The sequence below is a fragment of the Euprymna scolopes genome, chromosome 20 (assembly GCF_053919585.1).
Source record: "Euprymna scolopes isolate OS-2025 chromosome 20, ASM5391958v1, whole genome shotgun sequence".
NCBI classification, from domain to species: Eukaryota; Metazoa; Mollusca; class Cephalopoda; order Sepiida; family Sepiolidae; genus Euprymna; species Euprymna scolopes.
The window spans coordinates 10,304,401-10,323,992 of record NC_136501.1 but is presented as its reverse complement, the minus strand read 5'-3'; the positions used below and the strand labels follow the sequence as shown (position 1 = coordinate 10,323,992).

Below are 19,592 nucleotides of genomic sequence, written 5' to 3'. Positions count from 1 at the left end.
AAGCAACTGGCCCTGACGGCATTCCAATTATAGTGCTGAAAAAGCTTCAACCTGAACTTGCTCCCATACTTACAAAACTGTTTAAGCGTTGCCTTAAGGAGAAGTGCTTCCCACCACCCTGGAAAATCTCATCAGTATGCCCTGTATTTACGAATTCGGGTGATAAGTCGTCTCCCTCTCAGTACAGACCAATAAGTCTCCTGTGTGCCATGAGTAAGTTGCTGGAATCCATATTAAATAGAGAAGTAGTCAACCATCTCAGCAGAAAAAAAAACCTTCTTAGTGATATGCAATATGGTTTCCGTTCTGCCAGATCGACAGCAGATGTGCTAACGGTTATATCTCATAGGATTAGTGAATCTCTTGACAAAGGTTTCCTCTCTCCGGCAATTGCTCTTGACATATCAAAAGCCTTCGATAAGGTATGGCATAAGGGCCTACTTCACAAGATTTTCAGCTACGGTATAACTGGAAATATTTTCTCAATCATTAAATCATTTCTCTCTGATAGGCTCACAAGAGTAGTGGTTGATGGGTAGAAATCAGAGGCCCTCAGCATTAATGCTGAAGTCCCTAAGGGGTTCATCCTGGGCCCAACTCTCTTCCTGATCTACATCAATGATCTCCCAAAACACATACTTAAATCATTCGTTGACATCTATGCTGATGACACGATCATCTATGGCAACACATCTAAGGCCGTAAATTACAAAGTCCTCTCTGATTCTCTCCCCTCTGGTTTCGAGCGCGTAGTACAGTGGAGGAAGAGGTGGCTGGTTACTTTTAATGTATCTAAAACCAAGCTCCTACCTTTACATCATCAACGCTCTGATCCCCATCTGGCATCAATTGAAATGAATGGCTCTCGTCTAGGGGAGGTTCCATGTTTTGATAAGCTTCTGGGTTTGATCTTTACTCCTGACCTACAATGGAACACGTACATCAAGTCTGTTGCCAAGGTCGCTGGAAAAATGGTAGGATCCTTCTACCGCTCCAGAAGATATCTCACTGCTGATGCAATTCTCTATCTATATAAAAGCCAAGTACGTCCAAGGATGGAGTACTGCTGCCACATCTGGACAGAAGCTGCTAAAAACAGCCTACCCTGCCTTGACAGAGTACAAAATAGGCTTCGTGGCTTAGTGGAGGATGCCTTTTTCTTTTCCATGCAACCTCTCTCACACAGGAGAGACGTTGCGATCCTGTCTTTGTTTTATCGTTACTTCTATGGCAAGTGTTTACCTGAGCTCCAATCTATGGTCCCCCCTCGCCAATCTTTCACGAAAAACACTCGTCTAGCTGAAACCACTGTCAGTAATTTTCCCCACCCTTTATCTGTGCCAAAACCAAAACGTAGATTCCATGAACAAAGCTTCTTTCTTAGAAGTGCACGCTTGTGGAACTTTGTTCCGTCTGCCTGTTTCCCACCTGACTACAACCTGGATATCTACAAGTCCAAAATAAAAAAATTGCTGATGAACCGCCCCCTTAAGTAAGACACTTTATCAAATCTCAACACTAACGTACTGTACACGCAATAACCCTTATCTTCGAGTGCCTTCCGGGCCTTTATAAGTGGTGACCACCTTGTAAAAAAAAAATAATAATAATAATTTTTTTTTTAGTTCACTCGTCGCGTAGCTCTTTTTTTCACAAGTTTTTTCATCACATATTTTTTCATTATTATTACTGTTGTTTCACCCCAAACAAGGCACAAACCCACTTAGTCGTGATTTACTACTATTTGGGACCAGATTTGCATATTTGCAGGGATATTATTTAGAGAGTTGGACAGCGAGAGTCTGTTTTCAAGGAAGCAGGGGCCCGGGAGAGGATTCCAAAGTGCAGCAGTCCGGGGGAAAAAGCTATTCGAGTAGAAGGCTTTACGCTCTACAGTGTAGGGGTGGGATTTTGCTGCTGGTCGGGTTTTTCGGGGGTATTATCGTCGAAGGGGAACTAGTGCTTTGATTCTGTAAACGAACTTGCCATTGAAATACTTGTAAAGCAGATACAAGGATGCCATGTTTCGGTGATACGGCATAATCACGTTGACACACTGGTTCCCGTTTGATCCCAGTAGTTAAGCAACGTTGATCCTGGTCAGTACTAAAATGGGTGACCATTTGGGAATTCCAGGTGCTGTATGCATTCTCTGCTTATCTCAGAATTGTTTCCAGTCGTCCTGGAAACCAGAGTGGACTCTCCTTGCTATCAGACTTAAGTAGTGCCGATTCAGGAGAGGTGTGGTTGGAGATTGCGCAAAACTTGCCTCACGATTTCACGCGCGATTTTCAGGGAAGTATCCATTGTCTTTCGAGACTGAACGGAGGCTTCCACTTACCATATCGGAAGGATAAGAGAAATAAAAGTTTTTGATTTTTGTTTGGCCAAGATAAAATAACACCATTCTCTTCTGCTGTTATGACCCATGAATTTGCGATGTGGCTTACCAATATATTTCCACTGGGTTTAAAAACATTTTTATTTGCTCAATTCAAGACATAAATATCTTCTCTTTCCCTCTCATGAGAATGGCATGTTTAAAATTGATAAAAGAAAAACAAACGCAAAGGAGAGATAACGTTTCAAAACCGATGAAGTAGACGACGAGGGGAGAGAAGGCATTGGTCTCATTCGGTTCCCGCCCTAAAAACATCAACCTCTCTTTCTCAGATTAGGTTACCCACTCTCTAGTAGTAGTGGGGGGGGGGGGCGTAACGGTAATGAGTATGTATATTACCCCCGTACTTTCCATGTCGGACTTGTAAGGCATCAACGAAAGATGTGTAGAGAGGCAAAATAAAATATGACGTATGAGGGGGGGGTAATACCTACAGACGTGACTAAGCAAATTTGATCTTAACTTTTTCTTCAAAAAGACGACGCCTAGCGAATTTAAAAAGCGAACATGTACGACGCGCCCTTTCTTTCCAGTCGTCATGGTCAAATTTTCTTTCAACTGATATCAATTAAGCAGCACATTTTAAGATTATAAATAAAGACATTTAATAAATTATTGGTTCACTTTTTAGTAATGCGTTCAGTTTATTCTATAAGTTAAACTTGGAAAGATTCCATTATATTCTTCACAACTTTTCACCTCAAAGAAAGCACATTGCGTCTTGGAATGCAAGGGGCTACTATTTTGGCTCCTATTTAAAAGAGGACTGTGGGAAGTTGAGCAGCAAGATGTTTGTTCACATTACATTTAAACTTCTGTATGTCAATACAGTCAGGGTAGCAGGGAACTGGGTGGAATTCCAAAGTCTAACTCTAAAGAGATAAACTAATAGAGCAACCAAGGGCCTCAACAGTGAAGGGGTGAGATTTTGCTGCCTGTGGTATTAATCGGAGGCGTTGAGGGGGAGGGAATGCTATTTCACAAGAGCACATTTTATTAAAGACACTAAGACTTATTTACGTCCTTCCCACCTTAGGAATGGAATGAAAGGCCACTGCCGCCAAGGGAAAATTCACGAACATTTTAAAGTCTGAGTGGATATATGTGATACGAGTAAATAATACATTTAATTCAATTAAAAAGATGATTAAAAACATTACTGTCAGTCCCAGAGGAAAATCAGACTTTCTATCCTTTTTGTTTTGTTTAAAATTATATTTTTTAATCTTCCAAAAGATTATTCGTTATCTATCTATTATATATATAAAAGTGAACGTGTGTGTGTGTGTATGTGTGTGTGCGGGCGTGTCTGTGTACATTTTCCTATGCAATACCTCTCAATTTTCAGTCTACATACTTGAAATTTGATATACAGGGTACTAAGATTTGGGAAAATCTTTGTAATCCGTTATCGGCCAGAAATTTGGCTGTTAAGGGGTCAAAGTTCAACGATTTGACCTTTGAGAACTCTACCAAACTCCTCTGCCAATTTTGGGTCTAAACACTTGAAATTTTAGATATAGGTTCCTTGGACATTGATCTAACTTAATAACTTGATTTAAGCCCAAAATAATAAATGTTAAGGGGCCATAATAGGGGTAAAAGTTAAAGAAATTGACCCCCTTTTTTCTTTCTTTGCTCAACATACACCTCCCAAACACCCGGGTAACGCCGAGCTAAAATGCTAGTATATATATATAAAAGTGAACGTGTCTGTGTGTGTACATTTCCCTACGCAATGTCAATTTTTAGTCTACAGACTCGAAAGTTGATATACAGGGTACTGAGATTTGGGAAAATCTTTGTGGTCAGTTTTCGGTCAAAAATTAGGGTGTTAAGGGGTCAAAGTTCAATGATTTGATCTTTGAGAACTCAACCAAACTCCTCCGACAATTTTGTTTCTAAACTCTTGAACTTTTAGATATAGGTTCGTTGGACATGGATCTAACTTAATAACTTGATTTGAGCGCAAAACAATAGATGTTAAAGGGTCATAATAGGAGTTAAATTTTTAAAAAATGACCGTTTTGGGGGGGGTGCTCAACATACACCTCCAAACATCTGGGCAACGCCGGGCTGAAATGCCTATAAATCAGAAAGTGTAATATAAAAAATGTTACAACAATTTATTTGAAAGAAAGAAGCATTTTTTTTTTCAAAATCTATATAAATAAAACAGTAGATGTATGTGTGTGTCTGTCTGTGTGTAAATATTTAACCGATAAGCTCAAACTACTGGGGTCACATAGCACTGAAATTAACAGGAAATAGTAATCATACACCAAAGACAGTTTATAACGAGTAAAATCTTTGTTTGGATGAACGAATAACGCGTACAAACATATATCGGCAAATTGACATGCAAAATGTTCATTGCAACTTGCCGACATATTTTTACTTTTTCTGCATAATCAAGTCATTTCTTCAACTCGTCTCATCTTAAATCTTTCTTGGCTATCTCTCGATAACTACATTGGTAGGAGACGTGACTGAAGCGTTAAATGTTTTGGTTTCGATTCTAGCTGATGGCACCAAAGACATTTTTTTGTTTTGTTTTGTTTACTTTTAAAATCAGTACTATATATTAGATACAATATAATATTCAACAGATAAATGACTCTGTAATAATAAATACAAAAACTGCATGAATTAAAATATATTTAAGCGTATTTTACCACTCGACATGTAGTAAATAAGCTTGTAGTTAAGTATTATAATGGTGAATGCTCTGAAGAACTGCAAGCACTTGTGCCCCCACGACGTGAACACCCTCGACAGACCCGACAAGCTACAAAATCCCACCCCCACACTGTAGAGATCCCTAGATGTAAAAGATCTTTCTACTCCAGTAGTTTCTTCGCCAGAACTGCTATACTTTGGAATTCCATTCCAGGTCACTGCTTCCCCAACTGTACTGACATGCATAAGTTCAAGTGCAACGTGAACCAACATCTCGCTGCCCTAATCCCTACATAGTACCCCAGTAGATGTTTCCCCTGACAGTAGCCCCCTACACCAAAGTGGCAATGTGCCTTGTTTGGGGTGAAAATGTAATAAAAAAAATTAAAACAAAATTATTTTAGATGACATCATGGCAACAAATGATTAAAACTGAATTGCAATTACAGTGTCAATATTTTAAAAAATAAATTCGCTTTTAATTCGATAGTTTAAAGACTTCCAATATCCTTTCAAATTTCGAACAGTCAAAAAGTAAAAAAAATTTCAACTATTAACAAAATATTAAGATGGCTGACATGTATGGATTTAATCACGTGAATAATTTACTTTTTGTATTAATATAATATTTGAAAAAAAAAAATAATAATTAATGAACATGTTCATAGAACAAATACTTAAAAAATCGATTTTATTTGCTTGAAAACAAAATTTAAGATATAAAAATGAATACTTTTAAATATTACTAGCAGTTCAGCCTTGCTTTGCTAGAGACCTATGTACTGTTCATAACTCCATATATATATGTGTGTGTGTGTGTGTGTGTGTGTGTATTTAAAAAGTTTGACTCATGCCCAGGTTACTCTACATCTAAAATTTCAAGTGTTTAGACCCAAAATTGGCGGAGCAGTTTGGTAGAGTCTGCAAAGGCTAACTCTTTAAACTTTGACCTCTTGGCAGCTATATTTCCCCAAAAAAACTGATTAAAACACTTGCTGCATGTCTGAATACCCTTTATGTAAAATTTCAAATGTTTAACCCAAAATTGACTGAATAGTTTGCTAGAGACCGCAAAGGTTAAACTTTTTTTAAGTTTGTTCCCTTGGCAACCAAATTTTCGGCTAAATGCCGATTAAAAAGCTTTCCCTATGTCTGAATACACTTTATTTAAAATTTCAAATATTTAGAGCAAAAATTGGCTGAGTAATTGACTGCAGAGGTCAAATTTTTTACAAAATTTTACCCCAATTATGACCCCTTAACATTTATTGTTTTGGGCTCAAACCAAATTAAAAAGTTTGATCCATGTCCAAGTAACCTATACCTTACATTTCAAGTGTTTAGACCCAAAATTGGCGGAGGAGTTTGATAGAGTTCTCAAAGATCAAATCATTGAACTTTGACCTCTTGACAGCCAAATTTCTGGCCAAAAACTGATTAAAAAGATCTTTCCAGATCTCAATACCCCTTATGTTAAATATCGAGTTTGTAGACTAAAAATTGACAGAGTAGTTTGGTAGGGAAATGTACTCTTATCAGCAATTACTCGTGACGAGTATGATTGTTCTCCCATTGGTGAGGTCTGGTCATTTGTGGGCCCTCAGATGGCTGTGGAGGCCGATACGACCCACAGACTTTATTGCAGTGGGGGCATCTGTGGGTGGTCGTCTGGGTAGTGGAAGATGCGGAAGGAGCTATGTTGGTAGTAGATCTCTTCTTTCTCTGCGGCAACCGTGCTTTCATGGACCATCTTTCGCCATATACCCCTCTGAAGAGCAGCATCCTCCCAACTGGTGAGGCTGAAGTGACACTGAGGGAAACGTGCACACACACACAATTTCACTTTTATAGATATATAGCTTAATGGGGACTTAAACATATTTAAAACTCTATCCCCGCAAGAACGGTTCTTAAATCTACTTTCAACCTATATTTATTCCATAATCGACCCGATTTTCCTATCTTGCCAAAATTGCTCTTTTTTCCAGCGCCATTTTTTTCTTTTGCCCAATTTTCCGGCCACTTACTTAGTAGAAGCGTATTACACTATCGGCTATAAACCAACTTATTTTATCCGATTTTTTGGCAGATCCTTCATTGTCGAAATGGGGCATACTTTAGTGTAGTCCTAGAAGACCATCTTCCCAGCCATTATCTCATTATGGAAGAGTAGGCGTTTTGCTGGACGTCTGAGGCGGTCCTATTGGGGAATGTCGACAACTCTATTCAAAGCTATTTTTGTACGCTTACCAGTGACCCTTTGTGAACTGACTTCATACCAAACATTGCTGCCAACGAGACAGTCAATAGTAGAAATTTGTTTGGAATTGTGTTACGTAGATAGTGACAGGGGTAAAAATACAAAACATTCAAGCTTTCGAACTAAGAGAAAAAGAAAGAATATGACGTAGTTTCGCCTATATCTTACGTCAGGTCTAACACGCAAAGTGAAATATGAATCCTTGGCATTTGGATAAAAAAAAAAAATTGATTCAGTAATCAAACAACTTTTATTATTGTTCAGATGTTTCGTTTAACAAAAGAGCAGACAGTTTTCTTCCTAATTTTTGTATTATTTGTTCTTGTAAATCTTCATAACATCAGACGTTAACATAAACAATAAATCGCAAAGAAAAAATACAACCTCGGCTGGTGCATCTACCATTAGTCTCTCCCTCTTGGATAGGGTCCAAAAAAACAGTCTTCAATCCAAGAGGTTCCGCTTTGCAAACTAAGCTTCAACCTCTGTCCCATCGCCGTAATGTAACATCCTTCTGCCTATTTTAATGGAATGTTCTCCGATTAACTTGTGCCCCTCGATGTACATATCCCGCACAAACCTGCTTAGCAACAAAATCACATCCCTTCACTGTTGAGATCCCTAAATGCCAGAAAGCTTTAATAGTTTTTTTTTTTCCTCGAACGGTCAGACTTGGAATTCCTTTACTGCTACCTGCTTCCCTGACAGTACAGAAGTTTAAATGTAATGTAAACCAACATCTTGTTAATCTTTCTAATGCATGGTATCAAATACTAGCCCCTTACTTCCAAGTGGCGATATGCTTTGCAAGGGGTGAATGTAAGTATTAAAAAAAAAAAAAAAAAAAAAAGGTTTAGACAAAGTCAATATTTGTTCAAGTACACATTAAAAATAGACCTTTCGAATAAATCGATTTTTATTTATTTTATTAAATTAATCACATTTATTGCAATCTAAAGTGCCCTTTTTATGGGAGAGGGCTAGAATTGTTTTTCACATTAACTACCCTCGTGTAGTAAATAAGGATACCAGAAAAAAAAAGATTTTTGGAAATACAAAACTTTTCAAAGTAAAATAAAATTCGTTTGTCTGCAGAAACAAAGACCACGTACTTCTGGTAAAAAGTTTAAAACTAACTAGAAATAACTTGTTCTTAGGAAGAGACAATCGATATCCCAACTCCCTGTAAGAGTGCAGGTGTATGCTTATAATAAAGCAAGGGTTGCACTTCTGAACCGGCATTGCAAAAGTCGTGTAATAAGTCCTGGGCGACTTCAAAGAATGTCGGGGTAAGCGGAGAAGGGCCGGTGTTATTTCAATTCTCTCTCTATCTCAGAGGAAGCCCAAGTTTGTGCAAGTTATAATTTTATGAACAATGATATCCTTATATGCCAACACTGGCGGCTGAAACAATTGTACGCAATATTGTGACCAATAATAAAAACAACTTTCCGAAAATGAGTAAATACTTGTGTTTCTATCCATATTAATGTGGTATCTTGAAAGAAAAACATATCTTTAACGGTATAAAACTTATATAGCGCATGAAAAATAATACACGGAAACCCCTTAGGAGCCCCCCTTTCGCCAATAAACTCATCGGGAGTTAATTGTTGGTATAACACAGAAATAAAAAAAAAAAAAAAAAAAAAAATTAAATTATCACGAAAGAGTAAATACAAGTAAATAAAAAAAATGGGAATTCGTGTAAAATTATACACACAATTATACAAAATGCACGTACAAATAAGTTGGAGCGGGTGTGGGAAAGAAAAGTTTTCTAAACTTAACAACTAAGGCTGGAACGCTATATGTTTTGGTTTCGATTCTATATACACTCACGTCATTTTTTTTTTAACTGTTGAAATTACTATATATTAGGTACAATATAATAATCAACGAGTATTGACTTCATAATAAATACGAAATCTGCATGAATTAAAATATACTAAGCGTATTTTACGAAATGGGTATTACTATATACTGGATACAATATAATAATCAAGAAAGTGTATTTTACGACCGGTAGTAGATTGTTCAGTATATGTTATTGGTCTACATGAAGTTTGTAAAGAGTGGATAAGGAAATCAACAGTGCGTGGGGACTAGTAGTTTCGTATTCCGTTGATTAGAAGTAATATAAAATAGTCAAAGCAAATGCAAAAGATTTTAAGTTACAAGATTGAAACAGGAAGTCGGAAAGATCTATTTACTGAACATGCTCCACCGAGCGGATTATGTGAGAGTAGATATATGCAAGTATAGAGGGGACAAAAAAGTTGGAGGTTTATTTCTTCTCGGCCTCGAAGACGAAGGGAAACTTGTTTTTGTTTGGTTCTCTGGGGGTACGATAGTAAGCTCGGGCAGACACAGACGTTAATATCAGCATTAAGTGGTATGTGCCTTGTTACCGGTTTAGGCGGTTTATATATAAGCGAGAAGAAAAAAAAAAAAAAAAAAAAAAAAAAGTGACCGTGGTTAACAACATGTACTGAAATCCTAGTGGACCAATTTCGAATCCATTTTGTTGCATAGCTGCACTATTAAGCCAACATTTGACCTTGTGCCTAACCTCATCGAAAACAAAGGGGGGGGGGGTAATTAAAATAAAGAGGAAGCGAGAGTCTGAAAGGATATCTACTTTTCCAGATGAAAAAAAATAAATAAATATTTTATGGGGAGAGTAGACAAAGAACCCCAACCCGGACAATGTCATCTTCGAAAGAGTTGACTATTTTATAACCAACTTGAAGAGTTTTTTTTTATAGGTGAATCCGCAATTTAGTGGCCTGAATACAAGGAGATAAAGTTTTAAATATTAGCAAATGAGGAACCATTTAGAGTTAAAAAAAAAAAAAAAAAAAAAAAAAAAAAAGTTAGGACATTCTTGTAATTAACTGTCCTGTGTTGCGGTATAATGCTGGTGGAGTTGTTCAGGCATCTTTTGCAGAATCAGAGTATTCCTCCTGTGGGACGCTTGCTTTATAATCCAATATTCTGACCCTAGTGTCACATTTCTCATGGTGAGAGAAAAACGTTCAGTATATAAACACATTTCAAGCGTGTTCTTAAGATTACACACGTAATCGCGTTTTAAATGAAGCTTTTCAAGTTGAAATCTATTGCCTCTTGCATATGTTCAGTTACTAAACTGCAGTTTCATACTATGAAAGATTAAAAGTGCACATACACGACAGACGCATATGTTGCGAGGGAAACTAAGGCGGGAATTCAAAGTTACTTAATTTTTAGCAATTTCTAAATCTTAGTTTAAAATATTCAAAAACTACGGTTGTAATAAATTGACTGAAGTAATGAATTAGAGCGGTTGTTAAATTAAATAAAAAATTGAAGCAATGAAGCCTTTAAACTGCCGAAAGTAACTTACAGACAATTCTAGTTAGGAAATAAAGTATTAAGAGGATAAGCGAAATATTGTCAATTCTCAGACTTATTTACGAATCGAATTGGGCGATCACGCATATTAAGTGACTAGAGACGTTATAGTAAACAGACGGTGTAAGTTTAATTGTCGACCCCACTATTACGTTCCACGATTAGATTCATTTTTGTACAATTTTGATATTGCTTCTAAAATATTCATAAGCTTTCAAATATTTATGGGGGAAAAAAAAGTGAAAAGGCGTTTAAGTAAACATTTGAATGTCAGGTTATGAATATAAATATATAAAGACAGTATCGATATATATATATATTTTTTTTTTTAATGTGGAACGTAATTTGACGGTTGTGAAGGGGTACTAATTTTACTAACACCGTTTATTTCCTATAGCGTAGATCACAGGTAAGGACTCAACTAAGTTGATATGCGTAATAAACGAATTATAAAAAAATAAATAAGTAGCTAAGATACAGAATTGGATCGATCAGGACTAATTAATCACTTGAACGCAAATGGGTGAGATCCGGATAAATATTTAATTGGATTTAATATAAACAGCTAAATAAAAAAATAAAAAATAAAAAATTTACCTGAGAATCGAGATGGGCCAATCGATGAAATCGAAGTCGATTACGTGTCGTCTGTAGATATGTTTTAACTATTGTATTAGGTTGGTACAAAAATGTTTTGACATTCAACTTCATGTTGAAAGACATTTTTGCAGCAACCTAATAAAACGTTTGCACTTTTCGCCTCAGTTTCATAAACAAGATCGAAGTCAAATTATCGATCAGAGTAGATCGATAAGATGCAGGAGGAGAGAAATGTCAACGTTCTTTTTATAAGACATGCGAAGAGAAAAGTTAAACAAGTAAAAACATGCGGTTAAGTTTAAAAGCTACAAATGGTTTAGTCATGCAGTTTGTTTCACTCAGAAGAAGTCATAAAAAAGGAGAAAGACAGTTTTAAAGGAATTCCAACGTTTATTTCTGAATAAAGACAACGTTTTAACACGTTGAAGAAAAAAAAAACAGTTTACTGTTTAAATAGCGAGAACGTCGTTTCTGTAATTTCAGAAATGACTGAATAAGAGCAGAAGTGTTTCAGCTTTGTTGACCAAGATTAAAGTTAGTTTTGAATGTTAACAAAATATTAAACTGCCAGTTAAATCGAGGCAAGACTAAATCCGAGTTCTGTTTGGACCGTCTTTGATGTTGGTTGCTCTTGCGTCGGTAATTCCCTCCCCGAACTTAAACGGGATATTTTTGTTTTTTTTAGCAATAGAGTCAGTTGTTTATTTCTTATACAGACAGCCTTCATACCAGATATGTTTTCCTGTTAGTTGTATTCCAAGATTCTTTTGTTTTTGTTTTGTCTTAAGACTTAAGTCAAATTTTGGTGGCATTTGTTTCCCCTTCTAAAGAACCGGCATCGCTGCGAGAGAGAGAAAAAAATTGAGAGAGAGGGTTTTGATGTTTCTTTTCACTATGGTAACCAAAGCACGCTAGTGATATTCGTTTTCTTACAAGAACTTCCTTCGTCCAGCGTATTTATCAATAATCCGAGATTTCTTTAAGTTAAGGGATAAAGAGGAGAATTTGTAGAGTGAGCGTTTAGAAGCATTTGCGGTGGACAATGGATGGGCCGGACTCATCGTATTCCTGCTTGCTAATCCACATTTGCTGGAAGGTGGAGAGAGAAGCCAAGATGGAACCGCCGATCCAGACAGAGTATTTACGCTCTGGGGGAGCGATGATCTTAATCTTCATGGTGCTGGGGGCCAGGGAAGTGATTTCTTTTTGCATTCTGTCAGCAATACCGGGGAACATGGTGGTACCTCCGGACAGCACAGTGTTGGCATACAAATCTTTCCTGATGTCGACATCGCATTTCATGATGGAGTTGTAGGTGGTTTCATGGATACCAGCAGATTCCATACCCAAGAAGGAAGGTTGGAACAAAGATTCTGGGCACCTGAATCTCTCGTTACCAATGGTGATGACTTGACCATCGGGCAACTCGTAGCTCTTCTCAAGGGAGGAAGAGGAGGCGGCGGTGGCCATTTCCTGTTCGAAGTCAAGAGCAACATAGCACAATTTCTCCTTGATGTCACGGACAATCTCTCTCTCGGCGGTGGTTGTGAATGAGTAACCACGTTCGGTCAAGATCTTCATGAGGTAGTCAGTAAGATCACGTCCGGCCAAGTCAAGACGGAGGATGGCGTGGGGAAGAGCGTAACCTTCATAGATGGGTACAGTGTGGGTGACACCATCGCCGGAGTCAAGAACAATACCGGTGGTACGACCGGAAGCGTAGAGGGAGAGGACAGCCTGGATGGCAACATACATGGCGGGAGCGTTGAAGGTCTCGAACATGATTTGGGTCATCTTTTCCCTGTTAGCTTTGGGGTTCAAGGGGGCTTCTGTGAGGAGGACGGGGTGCTCTTCGGGGGCGACACGGAGCTCGTTGTAGAAGGTGTGATGCCAGATTTTCTCCATGTCATCCCAGTTGGTGACAATACCGTGTTCAATGGGGTATTTCAAGGTAAGGATACCTCTCTTGCTCTGGGCCTCGTCTCCTACGTAGGAGTCTTTCTGACCCATACCGACCATGACACCCTGAAAGAGAAAAAAAAAACAGTTAGAAATTAAAACAGAAAAGCGAGAAAAGACGGAAAGGGGATCGAGAGGGAAGAGAGCGTTAATTAAGAATCTTAGATTTTGTCCAGAAAAAAAAAATCTTTGATGGCAAAAATCTTTCAAAGAAATTCCAATTAAGAAACGGACACGATACGTACACGGCCATAAGGACCCCCTAAATCTACGGTTCGTTCATGCGTTAGGGAAGAAAAACAAGCGATATTCAGAACGAACACGTAGATTCATATTCCAAAAACAAATGAATAGATCTCGTAGAAAAGATCTACATTTTTAAGATAGACGATAAATCCAGTGTATGCATAAACCAAACGTGGTTACTACTTTGGTAAGCGTTTTGGGTCTTTAAATACTTTAGTAATTCTTTCTTTAACTTGGTTTCTATCTTAACATTTCTTTTAAAAACGGCGTGTTTTACATTTTCTGGTATGTTGAAACGAATATCGCATTTAAATTTCTCGCAAATATTTGCGGAGAATTTAAATGCAATAATATTAAGGTGGAAACAAAGTAAAAATTTACCGACGATGTGTATACTCCTCGCAAGTATAACTGCTTAGAATAACCAGCGACAGACTAACGCTGTGTCACTGGAGAGGAGGGTCATCATCGGTACCAAGGGCCTTTAAACTTGGTTCCATTTTTTATAATTTCGGTTATAGGGTACTAAGATTTTAGTTAGAATCTAAACTAAAAATACAAAATTATCTAGAAACAGGATAAAATAAAGCACATCGGAATTAAAATTCCGAAGATTTAATTGTATTAAATGAGATGTTTGTAGAAAATAAAAATAGACTTAGTTTTCTGTTTATTAGGAAATTAATCGAAGTAATTTAAAAACAATGCTTTATAGATTTTATTAATATTTAATTTAGAAGAAATTAAAATCAGGCTTCTGAAAGAAGTTTAAAAAAAAAAAAAATTAAGTCGATCAGTTAAGATTCTTTTCCGATTGTGGAAGGAGATAGCAAGACAAGTTGTGGCATAGAGTTATGCCCTTATATGACCAGCCGAAGGAGCGGAATGTGTTAAGACGAAGTTCACATCACCCTCCTCCCATCCCAAATGTCGAGATGGGAGGAGGGTCTGGATTGGCACTGCCGCCTGAAATCCCTACTACCATGTATGGTTGGGAAGTCTTTTGGTTAACTGTTTTTTTTTGTTTTTTTTTTTTTTCCAATGGAAATATGGCAGCACTGCCTTAAGCAGAACCTACCCCCACCTAATTGTTTTGGTAAAGTAGAGTTGGGACAAAAAGTTATGTTCTATAAGAAAATTCAAAATAAGACGTTCGTAGAAGCGATTAAGAATTTCATATAAGTGCAAAGATAAGATTAATTTGATTTCGTTCTTAAAGAATATGAATTCTTTAGAATATAAGATTCTTTTAGGAATTAAGTCGAATTGTCTTGAGCTTTATACCAGTATTCAAGCAAATATATGTTCGCTAAAACTAAAAATCTAGTAGTTCATAGAAACTTCCAGTCTCTAAACTGAAATTAAGGTTGGGGTTTCATGCCAACATGTTCAGGGTTTTCGAAAACAATTAAAACCACTAGATTGAAGACGTGAGTTGTTCTATGAAGTGAATTTTATTTTTAAAGTAAAGATGAAATTTAAACATCGTTTTGTTTTAGAGTTGGTTTCTAAAAGTATTTCAAAGTTAAATGAAATGTTTAAGTTAAGAGGTAAATTTTAAGTGAAATAAAAATTGAGTGATGTTTAAAACAATTTTTTTTTTTATGAAAAAAAATGTTTAACTCACCTGATGCCTGGGTCTGCCAACAATAGATGGGAACACAGCACGTGGAGCATCGTCTCCGGCGAATCCGGCTTTGCACATACCGGAGCCATTGTCAACAACCAAAGCGGCAACGTCGTCGTCACACATGTTGATGGGTTAAGTTTGACTTTGCGAAAAGACAAGAAAATAAGTTTCTACTGGTATTCGGCGACTGCTGGCCTTCCTTAAACACTGAGCTGTAACGAGCAACTGGCGAACGAACAGTGGCGCGTGCTGTTTTTATTCAACTACGCCAAGAGTTTCCCAGAAAACCAGGCAGCCGGTCTAAAGCATAACCAAATATGGTCACGCCCTTCGACGTATATGGGCATGGCGTCTTCAGAACGAGTTCCGCTAATGTCGTTCGCCGCGATTTTCTGGTCGTTTACCAGAAGGAAGAATGAATCGAGCATTCATAGCCACTTATGGAGCTGTGTTATGGTCGTCATCGTCGCCGTTGTTGATTCTTTCTGAGAGCTAGCCAGACGAAAAAAAAAACATGGAAGTCTGGGATTATTATGGCGCTTACAGCCATCCATCGTTTTCGTGCTTAGTCGTTGTTATCGACGAGTCTGGCCAGCAGCGTCTTCGGTTCTCTCAATTCCATTTCAAAACAAAAGGAAAAACAACATGAAGAATGGCAAATACTAATTCTACTTTTTTTTTTTTGTTTCAAGAACAAAAAATAATTACAGTATTGTGGAAACTAAACTTTCAAAGTTGAACGAATACAGAAAAAAGGAGCCGTTTTTTTTTTCTTTTTTTAATCTTCAAAACCTCAAACATGCCCCCTCATTATGATGGCATTTTTTTGCCATTTTTTAAACAGGTATATTTCCACGTTTTTTAGCTTTTTTTTTTTTTACATCACTATAAGAAATATTAATTTTACTGAAAAACTTTATTCGAATAAGTAATAATATTCATTTTACTGTAGTTCTTAGAGAATTTTATTGGGATTTCGGGCATTTTCTTTATAATAGCTAACAAAAGAAAAAAGGCAAGATAACTTTTACCGATTTTAATAAGTGTTTTTACTTATTTTAAAGCATTTATTTCCTTTGAAATAAATGCACTGTCAACTTTGAGTTAAAACACAAATCTGTTTCGTTACAGCTATTTGAACCCTTGATAATTATCAAATCGAAAATTAAAAAAATGCTCGTAGAAAATTACATTTTCGCACGACATTCATTGAATGTATATGAATTTTTTTTTTTTTTTTTTTTTAGTATGGAGGGTCTAAATTGCTATAACGAAATTGCTGTTTCTTTTTAACTCCATATAAAAACCACTTTTGTTTCAACATGAATAAACGCTTTAAAATAAGTTAAACACAAAATTTATCAATGTAAGTGGGAGGAGTAACTTATCTTGCCTTTGGTAACATTATTTTATCCTTTTTTTTTTTTCATGTAATTTATTTTTATTTGTTTTGCTGGCTATATATTTTTAATGCCGCCTCTTTTTTCACATTTTAGTCCGATTTTTAATTGCCTTAAAATTTTACAATTCTAAAATTTTTTAGCGATTTTTTTTTTTTTTTTTTTTTTTTTTTTTTTTTATAACATCGAAAATATGCTTGCAGTGAACCAATATTTCTAACGCTTAATTTCTGTAAATTCTTTCACGGCCGTTATGCTCTTCCTATTACGAAAATGTTTTTATTTGTAAAATGTATCCCTATAACTTCAAGGAATCCTTAAATTATATTTGTCATTTTATTCGTACGTATTTTTATCAAACCTTAACTGTCTTATGCCATGATCATTTAAAATTGCCCGACATTTTTAATATTCCTCTGATGTTAATGCTTTTACCTGTTCTTCGGTTTAGAAGCATTTCTGAGTTTGTTTTCGAATCCAGAAATTCGAAAAAGTGGTTAAAAATGTCAGCAAAGGCAAGATAAGTTACTCTTCTACCTAGCTGGATAAGGTTTTAGTGCTTTATGGATTTGTTTTTCAATCCAGGGTACGAAAAACTTAATGTTATCAAATGCAAGGTTAGTTACTTTTTACCTGACTTGATAAGTGTTACGTTTTTTGTTTTTGTTTTTTTTGTGGGGGGGGGGCTAAAAACAAGTAATGTCGAACGCTGCCGGAGAACAAAAGATGGCCACGATGTCTCTTTACATCTTTGAAGCCTCGACAATCACTTCAAAATAAATCAAAATGGCGCTAGAAACCCACCCAATAAATGTCACTAACACTTATTGGGTGGGTTTCTACTGCCAATTTTTTTTTTCTTGAAGTGATTCTCGAGACGCTCAAAGATGTAAATAGAGCGCAGTCCTCTTTTGTTCTCCGGCAGCGTTCAACATTACTTGTTTTGTTGTTTTGTTTTTGTTTTTCGAACCGAAAAACATTTAAACTTATCCAGTTAGGTAAAGTAACTTATCTTGTCTTTAATAACATTTGTTATATTTTTTTATAACTTTTTCGTACCTCTATGGATTGTAAAACACTCGTTATGAAGTTTTTGAAGTTTACTGATTATTTGGTCACTTTCGTGATAATTTTATAGAATAGCTCTCATCTCTAATTTTCAATTAAGCAATCTTTTCGCTTTCACCAGTCCGAAATGCCTACGAAAACCTAAAAACCGGTTTGAAGACGAATGGTTCTGTAAGAATATCACTTTTTCATTCTCTTCTCCACCGGAATTCCCCTTTTCGGTTTTTCACTTTCGCTTTCTATTTGTAAAGATATTTTTCCCTTTTGTGATTAATCTTTTACATTTTATTAATTTTTAAAATTTTTATTACAATTGTTTTGATGTAGCGTCGTATTTTTCTTGATTTTTCGTGATTGTAGCGAAATTCGAAAATTGAAATATTTAAGTGAAACGAATGGTATCTACTGAATTGTCATGTCATAGTAATGAATATATCCCAAAATTACGAAAAACGATGAGGTAGAAAATTAAGTTTTCGAAGAAATGAAATTTGAGTTTTGCAAAAAAAAAAACAAAAAAAAAAAAAAAACAGATTTCTAATAACAATGGGGGGGCAATATTTTCTGAAAACTGAAAATGGCGCTTATGCACTATTGTTACCGTGCTATTTTTTAATAGTATTTTCAAGTTAAATACAAGTTTCACTGCCTTAAATTAAGTGAAAGTACAGAATTACAAAACACCCTCGCCTTCCCATGTTAAAGCTTTCTAAATGTTATTTCAGCACGGTAACAAAAGTGCATAAGTACCCTGGCCAATTTAGCAAAACTTAATTTTCGCTAATTGTCTTCGAAAACGTTTTTACTTTATCGTTTTCGTAATTTTTGAATATTTTCATTACTGCGACAAAAATTTAGATGACATTGGTTTCACTTGAAATTCAATATTGCGAATTTCGCTACAATAACTTGATTCTTGGCCTTTTGGTCAAGATCAAAGTGTAGTATCTGTTCTTCAGATGCTGCACTTCATTTTCTTCTCTTTCGGTGAAGGAGAAATCCTTCACGACTGAGGCAATTTTTATACCTTTTCTCCACGTTAAAAAACGACCCTGGTGTCTAACTCTGTCCCGTGGGGAGGCATAGTAAATAGGTACAATAACTTAACTTTTATTTGGTTTAGAACAAATGAACTCTACGTTGTCCAATAAACTTTAAATCGAGCTAAAAATGCATTTCTGTTCAAGAATTTAAAGTCAGAATTTCAAAAAATACATTTGAATTCTTAAGACTGACGTAAACAGCTTGTGCCTCTGCTCTTACCATTATAGGAAAGTTGCCAATGGCTTGAAAATTTAATTGTCAATCCGAAATAATTTCTGGACAAAATTAAAGTTTATGCGCCAGTCAATATAATGGTTTTGTTGCTATTAAACAAAACTATTTTTCGATCTCGCCATTTTTTTTTTTTCATAGCATTGATTTAAATTTTGAATTTAACTATTCCTTTTTCTAGTAGATGCAAAATATCCCAATTTTCTAAAATCTGAAACAAAACGTTACCTTTTATAGAATTCCTCTAATCGGATGGTTTTTAGATAGTCATGAATCTAACTATTAGACCTAAGTCCAAATTGGCGTATTGCCACCGCGTACTTAGGGTTAATTACTGAGTTAAGCCTTTTTCCGCTCAAAAGGCACGGAAAAGTGTCCGCTTGGAGACGGTAATTCTATAAAATTGACCACAATTTTAACTTCAGATTTTAACATTTGCTAAAAATGAAAATGTGAGTCTTTATTAGACTATAAAACCCGCATTGAATTTTTCTTTTATTCAATATTTGTTCGAAAAGATTTAAAATTTTTAAATTTCATATTTAATACTGTCAAATTCTTTTCGCTTTCTGCCTTTTTAATAAGCACAAATCGAATTTGACATTCAAATCTTTTTAAATTGTCCATTATTTAAACATTGTAACGATCGAAAACAATCGTTCACATTTCATGAAATTT

At 35.9% G+C, this 19,592-nt stretch overlaps 1 protein-coding gene, 1 long non-coding RNA gene and 2 pseudogenes across 2 annotated transcripts in view; 2 read left to right on the top strand and 2 right to left on the bottom strand.

Moving 5' to 3' along the window:
- Positions 1 to 11,563, bottom strand: part of LOC145241314 (uncharacterized) — a 41,336-nt gene extending 29,773 nt beyond the window's left edge. Inside the window, exon 1 of the long non-coding RNA XR_013862538.1 lies at positions 11,334 to 11,563. This is a non-coding gene — a long non-coding RNA (uncharacterized LOC145241314). The remainder of the gene's footprint in view (positions 1 to 11,333) is intronic.
- LOC145241716 (5S ribosomal RNA) lies at positions 2,031 to 2,148 on the top strand (annotated as a pseudogene).
- Positions 11,564 to 11,706: 143 nt separating the features above from the next.
- Positions 11,707 to 15,653, bottom strand: LOC145241313 (actin, adductor muscle). Its single transcript, XM_080104124.1, has 2 exons — positions 15,169 to 15,653; positions 11,707 to 13,361 (listed from the first exon to the last, which is right to left on the bottom strand). The coding sequence occupies exons 1-2, from the start codon at positions 15,292 to 15,294 to the stop codon at positions 12,357 to 12,359; spliced, it is 1,131 nt and encodes a 376-aa protein (XP_079960250.1). The 5' UTR covers positions 15,295 to 15,653; the 3' UTR covers positions 11,707 to 12,356.
- Positions 15,654 to 18,547: 2,894 nt separating this feature from the next.
- Positions 18,548 to 18,671, top strand: LOC145241848 (U2 spliceosomal RNA; annotated as a pseudogene).
- Positions 18,672 to 19,592: the final 921 nt, after the last annotated feature.